The 14,370-nt window shown below is 41.4% G+C and overlaps 2 protein-coding genes across 2 annotated transcripts in view; one reads left to right on the forward strand and one right to left on the reverse strand.

Moving 5' to 3' along the window:
• LOC140281516 (tripartite motif-containing protein 16-like) overlaps window positions 1-14,370 on the reverse strand; it is a 285,220-nt gene that overhangs the window by 128,417 nt on the left and 142,433 nt on the right. The window lies entirely within an intron of this gene.
• Window positions 3,355-14,370, forward strand: part of LOC140281528 (endophilin-A1-like) — a 40,405-nt gene continuing 29,389 nt past the window's right edge. The window contains exon 1 of the mRNA XM_072375966.1: window positions 3,355-3,624. Within this exon, the coding sequence (XP_072232067.1) occupies window positions 3,580-3,624 (45 nt within the window). The 5' untranslated portion in view covers window positions 3,355-3,579. The remainder of the gene's footprint in view (window positions 3,625-14,370) is intronic.

The following is a 14,370-nucleotide window of genomic DNA, read 5'->3' on the forward strand; positions in this document are numbered from 1 at the left end:
TAAAGATGCACGAGAGCAGCAATTAACACATTCACCACATTCAGTTCAGAGCTATCTGACCTATAATAAACTGTGAAACATGTGACACTTTTTTCTATTCAGTGACTTAATATGATGAATTTAATGTTTTTTTTTATATGATACAGTATATATTAGATTCTATATGTGATATAAATTGGATTTGATCCTATTTTTGCATATAGTCAGAACACGAATGATAGTTTGTTGGATGTACAACAGGAACAGGTCAGTTTTTGTGTCTGAACATAGTGTGAAAACAAAAAGGTGGAAATCCCTCCGTTAGCTCTCCTATAGCTGCAAGTAGCCACATAACAGCAGCTATGAGCTAACAGAGCTATAGCACACGTTCATTCATTCATTCTTCTTAAAGTATTGGTGAAATAAAGACAGATAATGCCTTATTTAGAGGCTGCATCCTCTAAGCCCCGTTCTCTCCGTTATATGGATCCAGTTATCTAAATATCTTCTGAAGGATGCCGACTTTCACCAAACTGTTCTATTATTAACCTTTTGTTTTGTATCCACTGTAAAGTAATAAAGTAAGTTTGAATGTAAACCACAACACAAAATAACCAACAACTTTATTTAGAACATCTGCACACCTGCAGTGGGATGGCATCACGAAAGCAAAGAGCTTCAGACCAGTAAAAACATATTATGGTCTGTTAAATCTCAGAGAGGTGGTCCATAAGTGGGCATCAGCAGCATAAATTCCCCTGTGTCAGCAGCTGTTAGTGCTGGTGTGACTGAGTGAGGACTGATAGCCCGCTTTGGGCCCCTTGATACCAGTTAATTATGGTGTGAATGCCATCATGTCTAAACCACAGCCAGTTTATCTACAAGCTGTTTTCTAAAGGCTGTGTTCAAACGTTCAACCAGTTCCCATAAAGCTGCGTCACAAAGGTTTGTCTTATGATTGGAAAGCTCTTATATTTAAGGCAGGAGCTGAAAACGAGCTGTGAACTAAGATCTGCTGATTGATCAGTACGGACAGGGAACCGTTTACAGCTCAACTTTGAAAGTTATTGTCACAATCTGTGACCTGGTCTTGTCTATGGTTTAATTATTTCTTAGTTCTTTTATTAAATCTATTTAGTGTTTTTGTTGGTGTTTTCTTTGAACTGTGTTAATGAGTTTCCTGTTGTTTGGGTTTAGTTGTTTCTTTCTTCTTAGTTCGTATTTTGTTAGAACTTGTACCTCGTATTGTGTTTTAGGATCTTGTTCTGGTCATTCCTCTCAGTTCCCCCTCAGTTTCCTCTCAGTTTCTCTCAGTTTCCCCTCAGTTTCCTCTCAGTTTCTCTGTTTCCCTCAGTTTCTCTCAGTTTCCCTCAGTTTCTCTCAGTTTCTCTCAGTTTCTCCTCAGTTTCCCCTCAGTTCCCCTGATCCTGGTCCTCAGCTCCACTTACACACCTCTCTCCACTCAATCATTCACAGCTGCAGCCACTTCCTCAGTTGTTCCTCTCAGTATCTATTCAGCCTGTAACAAAGAGTCCCCAGAGCCCGGACCTCAACATTATTGAAGCAGTGTGGGATCATCTGACAGAGAACGGAACAAAAGTCAGCCGACATCCACTTTTTCACAGTACTGCATATATGTTTAATGGTGTTAATTCTAGTTTTCTTTCATTCTATAAATTGGGGTTTATCACAGCGTCATATACTGTAAAGACGGTTGGTGACAATATTCAAACAGACCACAAGGTGGCAGCAAACACCCATAATGATCTGTTTTAGCGACACTATTTTCATGTGACGTCTCTTTCTCAGAGGCTCTTTGAGCTGCAGAAGATAAGATATAAAAAACATTTAAATACATATTCTGCATATTCTGAACGGAGGACATAAAATGGCAGCTGTTTTCTGTCTGTGGTAGAAGGCCCAGAGACACTCTCATGTCTTATTGTCATTCAGAGTACAACACCGCTCCTTGTAAGAGATAAACATTTTAAACTGCATTTTTCCATCCTTGTTTAACATCATTCATCTATTTTTTAAATTAATTACTTCGTCTAAGCCACATATATAAAGTAAATATATATAAAGTAGACCCAGATGGTACAATCTGCAGACAAACTGTCTCTTGGGCTGATGAAAACTCCAACATCCCAGCTGTATTTGAATGTACCACCAGACCCCCTGATGAGCTGTCCGTGGTGCTGAAACACTGAAGCTCCATTGACCAGATGCTGTTTCTTCTCGTGCGATCACGTTTGATCACGTGGGCTTACAGATGTATATCAGAAACAGTCATATTTTCTGAGAAAGCAGCACGAGCACCTGAGAGCTCAAAGTCTCGCTCGTGCTTTGGGCCGACGCGGGGTGGCTCGTGGATGGTGGAAAGCGGCGCGATCACGTCACAGAAAGCGTGAGTCTCCCCTCCCTGACAAAGATCGTTTATGTCTGGAAGATGGAGATTTCACGGGGGAGACAATGTCTGATCCAACGTCTTCCTGAACTTTTAACTGGAATCACAGAAGAAGAGGGAAAAAAACACTTTTAACACCTTTTGAATTTTATGTTTTAAAACCATCAGAATTTAAAGCAGAAGAACTCAGGAGTCCTCACTCTGCCTCGATTTCTAGAAACTAAACAGTTTTTGGGTCATTGTGTTCGAATAGAAGACTCCTTCTTGTTTCTTGATGACATTTCACCTCTCATCCAATAGGTTTCTTCAGTTTCTAACATTATCAGTTGAATTGAAGCCAGTTTGAGCTGAATAAGACTTTCAGATGAGAGGTGAGGAGGTGAGTTCCCAACTACAGCCGCTCTCCCTGAGAACAGGAACTTTCTCATGAACCCAATCAGAGAATTCCCACCTGAGGAACTGGGGTCTAAACTTTTTGGGGGAATCATTTTACACTTAAAGTCCTCATGAACCTATGTCCCAGTATTTTACCAGGAATGTTTCAAATGTTTCCAAGATGTTGGCAGCTTCAAATAGAGATTTACTGTAGAAATGTCTCAGAGAGTTTCATTTAAGTTGCTTTGTGGCGGGTGTCAGATATGTTAAATGTTTCATTATTAACCGAAGGAAAAAAGCTAAGGAAAGTTCCTGAAAATAAACAAGTTATTTGCATTATGAATCATGTTGTGAAAGCTACAACAGCAATGCTCTGGTTGTGTGTCAGTCAGGGGCCATTTTCTCAGCAGTATTAGTAATATGACTCATTCATGTTCAACCCTTTTAAAATGTAGCATTGAAACATATTTTCCATGTACTTTGACTTAAATGTGCTTACCCATCTCAGTAGCTTGTAAATCTCCGTTGCAGTGATCCAGCTTGTCATTAGACGATCTTTGTCCCTCCGCCTCTTTCTCAGAGTCAGACTGAAAATAGATCCAGCTGGGTTTTGGTCTGGCAATCATCGCCTCCCGTTTCCAGCAGTTTCATCAAAATAAACGGACTCTATCGACGCCTGGTGACTGTTAACCGGAGGATTTACAGCCACATTTGTAGGCTCGAGCCCGATTCTTGTCCGAAACCACCAGTTTGAGTGAAATTCTTCTATTCATTCATCTTTATTTTGCCTGTTTGTTGTTGCCTCCGCAACCGAAGAGATGTCCGTCGCGGGGTTTAAAAAGCAGTTCCATAAAGCCACCCAGGTAAGAAAACATCCTGTCTCATTATTTTGCCTTTTTAAGATGTTTTTATCTGACATGTTGGAGTTTAATTCTTTGTTTTTTTTAAAAAAAAGAAAACCTGTGATGCGTTCACTTGTAGGGAAAATTCACGTGAAACCCCAGATTCACGGTTTTAATTTTTAAAGCAGATCATTTTATGCCAGTTTAAAGCTCTGGGTTTGGTGTTAGGATATCTTTACTGATGCATCTGTTTCTGGGTGTGAGAATATTCTTATATCTTTACATTTAAATCGCGCTGTGGAGCATAAATGAGGTTTCTGGTGAAATATTTCGATATTTGAAAAGCAGGGTATACCCCCTCTGTACCGCACAGGTTCGGAGGGAATATTATGTAACACTATATGAGCTGGAAGTCTGCAGAGCTGATTGGCTGTTGCCACACGCAACAGGGAATTCCCTCCACCCGCCTCCACATTCCTCCACCATCCCTCCATCTTCCCTTCCCATATATCTGAACATCTCTCTTTCCTCTTTCCATCCCTCTCATCCATCACTTAGTGTTCTTTCCCATCTTTCCATCTTCATCTCTAACATTTCTTCCCTCCCTCTTTCTGTCCATCTTTTCTTTCTCCTTCCACCAAGTTTTCTTCTACCTGTTGTTGGTCATCCCATCATTTTCTTTTATGATGAAATGTCTCCACATCCCTCCACCTCTTCTTTTATCTGTCCATCATTCTTCTCAGTCTTAAACCATCCATCTGTCACTGTTCCTTCCATCATTTCTTCTTTTTTGGTGCTTCTATGTCTCCATCTTTTCTTGTTCATGTCTTTTCGTCCACCCATTCTCTCTTTTTCCCTGACTTTACTCCATCAGTGTTTACTCTAACTAGTCTTTCTTTCTTTTCTCCTTTTTCTTTACTTCCACCCATTCTTTCCTCTGTTTCTCATCCCTCCATCATCCACCGGTCCAACATCCCTTCATCACCTCTCAACTTCCCTCCACCTTCTTTTATACTTCCCCTCCATCCTTCCATCTTCTTCTCTATCTCCTCTGAACATCCCTTCATTCTCCATTCTTCCTGCAACATAAAACTAGTTCATCATTACTTCTGCCATTTTTCACTTTCTTCCATACCTCCATCTTCTTTAGCTGGTTCTTTGCATCACTCCATCCCTCCCCTGTCTGTCTTTTCATCCCTCCATCCTTTATCCTAATTTTCCTCTGTATTCTTGACATCATCATCCAGCAGTATTCATCCCTCTATCACCCAGTCCTCCATCACCTCCCATCCTCTCATCTTTCATCTAAACATCCCTCCATCCATTTTATTCTTTAATTTCTTACATCCCTCCTTCGTTTCCTTTCCTGTTACGTCACCGTTGATCTTTAACATCCACCCATCACCACCCTGTTTCATCATCCCACATTTCATCTCTTTTACATCCCTTCTTCACCCTTCTGAACCTTCCTCTCACTCTCATCATCCCTCCATCTTTGCATGATTTGATTTACTCCTCCCTTCATCAGCCTGTTTGTCCTTTAATTCATCTTCCTTTCCTCCTGTCACCCTCCATCTATCCTTTTTTGTTTCTTTAAACGATCATTTCTCCTTTTTCCTTTAAGTCATCCCTTCAGAGTGCCTCCTCCCTCGCTCATTCCTGTCTGTCTTCTCTGGAAACATCCTCCACCTTCCATCCCTCCACACTGTCTTTATCCTGCTCTGTCCATCCTTCACCTTTAACATAGGTCTCTTCTTTTTGCTCTCTTCTTTCCATCCTTCCATCATCCCCCCTTTCAACCTGTGGAGCATTCTTCCATCCCTGAAGCTGAATCTTCAGCCTTTCTTAAAGCTGTGCTGTAATGTCACTGATGGCGTCAGCAGGTGTTGACGACCTCTTGCATTCGGATGTGATCAACGAGGATTCCTCTGACCCGTCGGCCCGTTTGCTGCTTGTTGATGTTTGAGCCTGAATGTTCAGACGAAGTCTGACTTTAGAGGCGTATCCTGAGTTTGGTCACGATGTTTTCATGGATGTATCTGGCTCTGTATCTCCCTGTATACGTGATAATGATCAGTTCCATTGATCGCTACATGCTGCACCACAAACCAGCCATTTTGAAGTAGTCCGCCTGACCCTGTTCCCGCTAACATTTAGTTAAATAGCCTTTGGCTTAACCTGAAGGCCTCTGCTGGGCTCCTTTAAACAGGTGGATGCTGATGGTTTGTCTCTGTAGATTAATTGAGATTCACAAAGGAAGTTATTGAAAAACTGTTGCTGAGAGCGGCGGTGAGTTCAATGGGGTGAAGCTGGCAGGAAAAACAAACGACGTGCACTGAGCACAGATTTCTAACTCGTCCTCACAACCAAAAAGCTCATTTCTTTTAAGATCTCTGACGCAAAAAACAAGTTCCTGCCTTTGAAAAGTACTGCCGGATCCCTCGTTCATTACAGCTCAACATCTTCTGCTTTTTTAAGGCACGCGGTGGTAAACGTGCACGTTCCAGCTCCCATGGGTGCACACTGCTGGGAGAATTTCACCATGAAAGGAAACCCTGAACTTTGACAAAAAATACTAAAATATGTGTTTACCTCTTCTTTTCTTTCCCTCTGGGTGATAATACAGCATTTTACCACTTAACATAAGCAAGAAAGCATGATATGAGACCTTTAAAGATTAAAAGCAACTATTAATGAAGGTCCATCTCCTCAAAATATTCACTAAATAACCAATAAGCTTAAAAAGTTTACAGCAGTTCTCTCCAGCAAAGGTATGAAATGGTGTTCAGACTGTAACATTATCCTTCTTACGAGTCTGTAGGTCACTTTTGTTTGTTTTGTATATTTCAGCTCATAAAATACACCTGAGATTGAGGGAAATATCATTAGTTTGGCTTAAGAATCTAAATATACGCCACTAATGATGCCTGAGAAATGAGATTGTCTGAACCAACCTGGTTTCCCATCTGTTGCTGAGACATTTTCAACCTTCTCCGGCTGCTTCAGAGAAGCAGTCTCCGTGTTCAGAAACAAACAAATCAATGAGAATGTTACTTATTCCACACGTTCCAGCAATAATCTGAGCCTGAGTACTGGTCTAATGTCATTAAAAAGTGCCAAATTAGTCCAGTCAATATGAGCACCTGGAGGAAAGAATCCATCACCCTCGTGTCCCGGCTGTCATCAGGACAAAGTCCTGCACATTTCTTACATTAGTCAGCCGACGAGGTGCCGATAAAGAGGAGAGATGATGTTTATTGATCGCTGAGGGGGAAACTGGGTCACTGCAGCGGAGACGGAGAGTGTCCTGAAGGTCCAGACAGGACAGCGTGAGCCGTATCCTGCCCTAATGAAGCAATTCGATTCATTTTTAATGTAGCACAGTCCACACGAGAAAGATAAACGGTGCCAATTAAATATTTAATGGAGGACTTTTCAAATTTGTTATGGATTTAGTTTATTTGACATTTTATTGTTTATGTTTTTCATGCAAAATTCATTTATCTGTTAGAAAAGGAGCCACACGGTTGTTTTTAACCGTTTTTCTGCTCGTACTTTAGCTGTTAGCAGGTGTAGACGCTTCGCTAACTGATGATTTCCACATAAAAACATTGTTTACGCCACAGCAAGACACGACAATGAGAAAAAAAAGACGTGAACCCCACACACTCATCAGAGAAGGAAATCTGCTTCATTTGGTGGAATCATTAACAGGACAAAAACAGGTGGTCGGCCATTTAAAATGTGAGATATAAATCAAATTGACTTTATCTGAAACTGGCTGGAGCTGGCCAAAGGGCAGCAAATGTAAGACACAACAATAAGTGCAAAAGAAGAAAAGATAAATAGAATTCTGAATAAAAACCCAATAAACCTGAAGGGATGGTGACATGATGGGTCTTTAAAAGTGGAGGCAGCTGTGAGAGTTCAAAGAAACGGTCTGATAAGAGAAAAGGAAGAGCATCAGCTCAAAGAAAGACAACATCTGGCCTGTTTCCTGCCACACAACAGCAGCCTTTAGCAGTGAGCCACCTGTCACCTGGTGGCGCTAAATCAATCTGTAAATAATAGTTTTTTTAGAAAAGTCTGAAACTATTTAAAAATAAACAAGAATATCTTTTAAAATGTTGTTGCCGTCACGCCAAGGGGAAACTTTTGTTTTATTCACCTTATTTTAATTTATTCGTCTTTATTTGCTCTAATAAAATGTGAAAGCCGGGCCTGGAGGATGTATAAGCCTTCTAAATCTTTTAAATACCAGCTCGAGTGCAGGAGAAGGTCTACGAGTCGCAAATAAGAATCAAAACCCCTTTAGAATAAAGCACTGAAGTTTAAAGGAGCATTCTGTTGTTTTATTTTGAACAAATTCAAGGAAAAGTACAAAAAAAAACAGAAACGTTTGACTTAAATACTTCTAGTTACTCTTTAAACCTTTAAAATGACTCATAAATACGCATAAAAACACGAGGAATGATGCATCCGTGTTTCCCAGGTGGATTAATCCACATTTGATGTGTGTGTTTGGTGCTGCAGGATGGTGTGTTTGTGTGAGAGTTTTAAATAAACCGTCATCATGAGCCAACACGTCCCGCAGAGCAACAGTGTGGTCCTCTAACATGTTTTCAGACAATAGATCAGAGTGATCCAAACCCAGACTCTGTGGCTTCTCCTTTCAGTGAGAGATGGACCTACATCAGCAGCAGACTCCTGTCACACAGGAGCGGGAGGAGTAAGAACCACGAATCACATGTCTGATGTGAGGTGGGACGTCAGCAGTGTGAGGGAAGGAAGCGAAGCCCCAAAATAGATCTGTGAATCAGCAGCAGACGTTATCTGAAAGAACGGCGGGCGGAACGAGGCATCACAGGCCCGTAACTCTGGAAACCAGCAGCTGCAGACGCAGCCCACGTGTGAATCTGTCCCTTTGTACACGACTCTCTGTGTGAACCTGATTCGTGGTCGTCTCCCTGCTGCTGATGAGCCTGTACACGCCGGCAGCTGTGAGCCACTTGGTCCACATGGTTTATTCATGGTCGTGCAAACAAACGCAAGCACAAAGCAGAGGGACGCGTGTGGGAGCTGCAGGGTGGATGTGGAGCTGCAGAGGTGGCGGCTAATTACCCGTGATTGCACCTTCGAGCTTTACAAAGTAATTACAGGTTAAGAAGTAAAACACTGTAATGCACTGAACTAAAGTGCACGCTTTATTATTGTGAAGTTAGGATTCACGTTTGTCCTCCGCACAGAGCTTCTGTCGGAGCTTTTTTAACCAGCTGTGGTCACAGTCTGCCTTTGGTTGTTTTCGGCTCATGAAACCGTGAAATATTACGACAGTAGCTGCATTACAAACAGTTCTGTGAGCTGTAAACCTGAGCGGGACCTCATATGTTTGATTTTTGTCCGCTTCTCTGATCAGGTAGTTTCTGTGGATGCGAGCCGTGCACGTAGACATGAACGTGTACATCATGCAGCTCGCTGGTACTCCACCCTGCCGAGATCACATCACGAGATATCTTGAATTAAAACTGTCAATAGACTTGTGTTACAACCTCAAAAGATGAATATATCTGAGCTTTGAAGAGGCTTTATTATCCCTGTGAGGATACGAGTTCTTCCATATGAGACCAGTCAGGAGACAAAGCTCTCCTGATGTTTTCTAACATGTGGAATCAGACAAATAACATTTAATGTCTGATTGTTTACCATCAGCCGCTGATAATCGGATTAATCAGTATTGAATGTTTCAGAAGCACATTTCTGATCATAATGTATCGTCATTACACTCAATATGAAAACATCAGCGACACAATGCTGCTGCGTTGAGCTTCAGTAGCTCTAAGAGATGCTTCCCACGTGCACACAGAAAGTGACGCTCTGCTCACTGACTCATCACATGACCACACGAAGCTGGATTTCTGAAGATCAACAAACACAAACTGAGCTCCGAACAGTCGACAGAGTTGGACAGATCCACCTCACAGTGGTGTAGATTTAACCAGTCAAACCAGTCAAACCAGTAACAACTGCATTCACTTCAGGTTGAAAGCTGGGAGATGCAGAAATCCACAACTTCTTGTTGGATCTCTCGGTGATGGAAGCTCTGAGGAGCGGGAACATTAAAACTTGATATCAACTTGTTGCCTGCTGAGACTTGAATCTGGGACACATCCCAGCATGAAAAAGTGTGTCTGTGTTTCATACATGTGCCTCTCCGAGACTCACGCTTTACCGGATGGGCAATAAAGGCCAGAGCTGAGCAGGATGGGGGGGGGGGCAGCGTGAAGCCAACTGGCCAGTCACAGTGCCATCGACAAAGATGGCCGCCAGCAAGAGCCAGAAATGGGACACCTTGATCCAGCAGGCTGAATAAAACATGAGAAAACCAGAGTGAGATCAGATCGATGTCCAGATACACTGACATCAAAAGGGATAGAGTAAAGAGGATGAAGAAGAAGAAGGAGAGAAGATGGAGGAGTACACAGGAGGATGTTCCAGTGGCTAAAAAGAGGAGGAGAAATGATTGAACCGAACAGCTGAGAACCAGGCCTTTAATCTCCTGCTTTCTCTTACTGTCTGCTGTAATTTGGTTTAATTTGGTCAACGATTCCTCCCAGTCGGTGTCTTCTTCTGCCGTTTTAGATTCCAGATTTATTCCTACTGATAATGAAGCCACGAAGAAGTGCAAGCAGTCATTATTTTCATTTTAACCGATGAATAAAACACATTCAGACACCTTTTGAGACTAAATAAGCTGTGATGAGGTGGACTGGACTTTGGGCACCGTACAGCTGGATGTCATTTACTTTGAACTAATGTCAGGTGTTCCATGTGGAATATTTGTCCTGGAAGAAAACACTGCAAACAAGAAGCATTTGAAAAAGTACAAAACCTGATTATTTTTATGTGTTTATCACATTGTTATGAGTTGATTACTCTAAAAATCTAAAAATAAATACAAGTAATGAAAACAGCAGCTGATATTCATGTGATAACAAATTAATTTGTCATGTTTTCTCCATAGAACAGACTTTTGTTTTCTCAAGATCAAGAAATATATATCTACCTGTTATCATAAAAGACTAGTTTTCATTTCTCAGGATCACAGGGTTTGAAAGAGCGTTAACGCCTGATTTAAACGTTCATTATCGCTGTCATGACTGTTTCAAAGGCTCTACGAGGCATTCGTGTGTAATTCGAATTAGTAAATATCTGCTTTAGGGCACAGACAGCGGCGTCTTTGGACATAGAGTTTAACTAACTCAACTTCAGCCAGCAGCTGCTTCTCTGGCCCGAATTAACTAGATATTTCTAAATAAAACCCAAAACAAGCCTGGTTATTTGGAGATATTAACACAAGTAACCCATCATCACTACAAAATGAGCTTCGTTATGTCGAGATCATGAGATAATCTTCTTTTTTTTCTCAAGCATGGCCCGTCTGGGCTTCCGTACCTGAAGGGCGTTTCTGGTGAAGTGACTTTCAGGTAAACAGCAGCTGGTGAAATGTTAATGAGCAACATATCTGCAGGATGTTAAATGATGAGTGAAACAGCAGTTTGTCTGTTGAAGGTTCACTTTTCATTCCTCAGAAACAATCAGCTGATATTTAGCAGCTGATTTGTTGATATTTAGGTTCAGACTGTAAGATTTTATCGCTCCTGCTGGGTTTAGTCAGTTATTACCTGTAGCTTACGACTGCAAAGTTCACGCCGATGATATCAGTGAGTTTACTAAGTGTTTCCATTACAGTACAAACATGCTACTATTCTGATAACCACAGAGTCGTTTTTCAAAGTGGAATAGCATGAATCAGGATGTATATACAGAGAATGTGTTTTTTAAAAGGCGATCATCAGCAGCTGAAGCAGCGCTTCTGAACCAGGTTTAGCCTTTTACCAACAGGGCTGATGATTTATCATCATGACGAATGAAAGCGTCGGTGCTGTGACCGGATGTTGTAACTCTGGAGGTTGGGAGAGCAATGTGCCAGAATGCTGGTCATTAAGGGACATTAACGCTGTACAAATGGTGCTCTTTAGTTCTAACCACGACGTCTCTAACTCCATGTTTCCGTGTTATGAACCCACACAGGAAGTGATCACGTGTCACAAAGGCAACCAGCAAACTGGTGTCCATGAAGGTGACTAACCAACCAATCCCATTGCCTTGAATGGAAACAGGAAGTAACAAACTGGGTCTCAGTAAAGGGTTCTTGAGCCCCCATAAGTGTAAAAAACAGTTGTTGAACGTCGGTCTCGAACACGTGAAGATTGTTACATGAGTTATTGCTGCTGAAGCTGGTTTCACAAGCTGTAAAATCATGGTTTGGACTCAGTTTTTCTGTGCAGTTACTGCGTTTTGACTTTGTTTTTGATAAATAAGCAATAAAACATGGTTACATGTCGTAAGTTGCTGTTCATCTAAGGCTGTATTTACCTCAGTTTAAGACCTCTTAAGAACCAGATGTGTGTGTGTGACACATTAGGTGGGAGATCAGGCTCATTGGAGCTATTTAAAGCTTATATAAAGCTCCCTGCACTGCCACAGTTGTTTTCATCATCAGATTCAAGCTCATAAAGGCTGCTTTTGGATGTGATTACATGTGATTTTACTGCTCCTCAGTGTTGTGTTCCTGGGCTTTGTTTGTGTTGACCATGAACATACTGTTTTAATTTCAAAACTGATGCGTAAAGAAAAGGGAGAGGAACCACACAAGCGAGAACTGAACTGATGTGAAGAGGAACGACGAACTGAGGGATGAAAAGAGGGAAAATAATTTGCTCAATTATCAGATTTACATATCACATCATTTTTAATTAGAAGAAGAAGCAGTAATGAGGTGGAAATGGATGTAATTCTGTCTGGTTTTCTGTTTCTGTCTGACCAAACGCGCCTCTCTCGGTTCGAGGGACAGTGTTGTCGTGGCAACCTGACACGTGTGAAGAGAAAGCAGGCATGATGCCAGCACACACGCGCACACCCAGGCTGCGCTCTGGTTGGCTCGCTCAATAATTGATCGCCCTTGAGGGCATCACATGTGACGGAGAAGCAGAGGAAGCGAGGCCCGAGCGTCTCCAAGCGTCTCCGAGATCCAGCCTCTGGTTTCAGGTGGATTAAGCGCATCGACGGCCTTTGACCTCCTGTCTTTGCAACATGAGCCGTCAGATGCTAAAGGAATTCAGTTTGAAATCAATGACAGCTTGAAGATGATCACTGAGACAGAGCTCATGCTGGAGGCTGAAAGAATCTGATTGGCTGAGATGAACCTCTGGGGAAAGGATGATGTCACGCAGCAGGCGTTTGGCTGCCTTCGGCGTCATGTAGAATACTCGGTTTATTTCTGATGTTAATATGTATTATAGCATAAAAACTGGCTTAAAGCTGCTGTAATCAACCCTCTGATAACAAAGGGCATGTATGTGTTTCTATTTGTTGACATTAAACATTAAAAAGCAGTTTAGGAACTAAAACGATCCCCAAGTGTCGTCATGTTTGAGTTGTCACTAAAATCTTATTTAATGTTCAGGCTCTGACACTGTGGTTAATATACGGTAGTTGTTATCATTCATATTGAAACATCTGGAGACAGAAATTACACCAACACAGCATTATTTTGTATGAATTATCATTATTATTACAGTTAATTTGACTTTTAGGCCTTACAACCTCCTGATAATGCTGTTCTATTAAACTATTTTGGGGAAAAAATGGTATTTTTATTGTTGATCACATTTTTGTTTTACTCCTGACGACATTTGACAGTCACTGTTTTAATTACACTACAACCAGCAGATTTGGTGCTCCGCTGGGCTGTTTTTGTTGTAGTTTCCAGTAGAAAGGCAACAAGTGAACTACAGCAGGGCATCACAGCAACAACAGCATCCTAAAGACCAGCGGCTGTGTTTCCATCATGTCTTCCCTGGTTTATTTGATACCTCTGTCAACTAGTGCAAATGAGAAAGAGCTCACAGGAGTTAATTACTCTAATTGGGACCAATAGCAAAATGTCAAGCCTAATATTATATTATATACTTTGTTTCTAAGTGCTGCCAGTTGACAAACAAGCTTTGCTTTCACATGGACTAAATACAAATTATTTAAAGTATCACACCCGTACAGCCAATGCTAACATAAGTTTAATAAGCGATAAAAGACTTTTCTTAAATAATTTGGCTTTTTTTGGGGCTCTTTGACTCTTACTACAGTTGTCATAAATAACAACCTCCATCTGAACCCTGCACATGAACAGCTATACATGTGAATTTGTTGCAATGCTGAAGAGACAAAAAACATGTCCAGAAACTACAAAATACGGCAAGAGGCAAGGTAACGCGAATAAAGCTGCATCTGTGGGGGTAGTTTAGGATTAGTTTCGGATTTGAATGAAGCGAAGAACCTTTTGAAAGCCTACAAAAAGGATTTTCATTCATTTAAACCTGCCCATCAGCAACTTCACCGACGGAGCCGAGCAAAAACTCTGTTCTACTTACTGAAGATACCTCTGCATCTGTCTGACATCCTGTTTTTTTTCTCTCTGCAGCAGTAGAATCCAGCCTGATGTTTATTCTTTTCTTACACTTCATCTCTTCTTCCTGCCCTGGGTCTAGTTGTTGTCTTTACACACTTTATTTTCTTTTTTACTTTCATGATTATGGCGACAGCGGGTTGTTTTTCTTGTTGCTGGTGCGTGACATGATACCATAAAGCATAATGGTGTCACTCCAGGCAGGAAATCAATGCTTTGAACTCTGGTATCTCAGCCTCTGA

The sequence above is a fragment of the Leuresthes tenuis genome, unplaced genomic scaffold (genome assembly GCF_036924035.1).
Source record: "Leuresthes tenuis unplaced genomic scaffold, fLeuTen1.0.hap1 SCAF_22, whole genome shotgun sequence".
Lineage (NCBI taxonomy): Eukaryota > Metazoa > Chordata > Actinopteri > Atheriniformes > Atherinopsidae > Leuresthes > Leuresthes tenuis.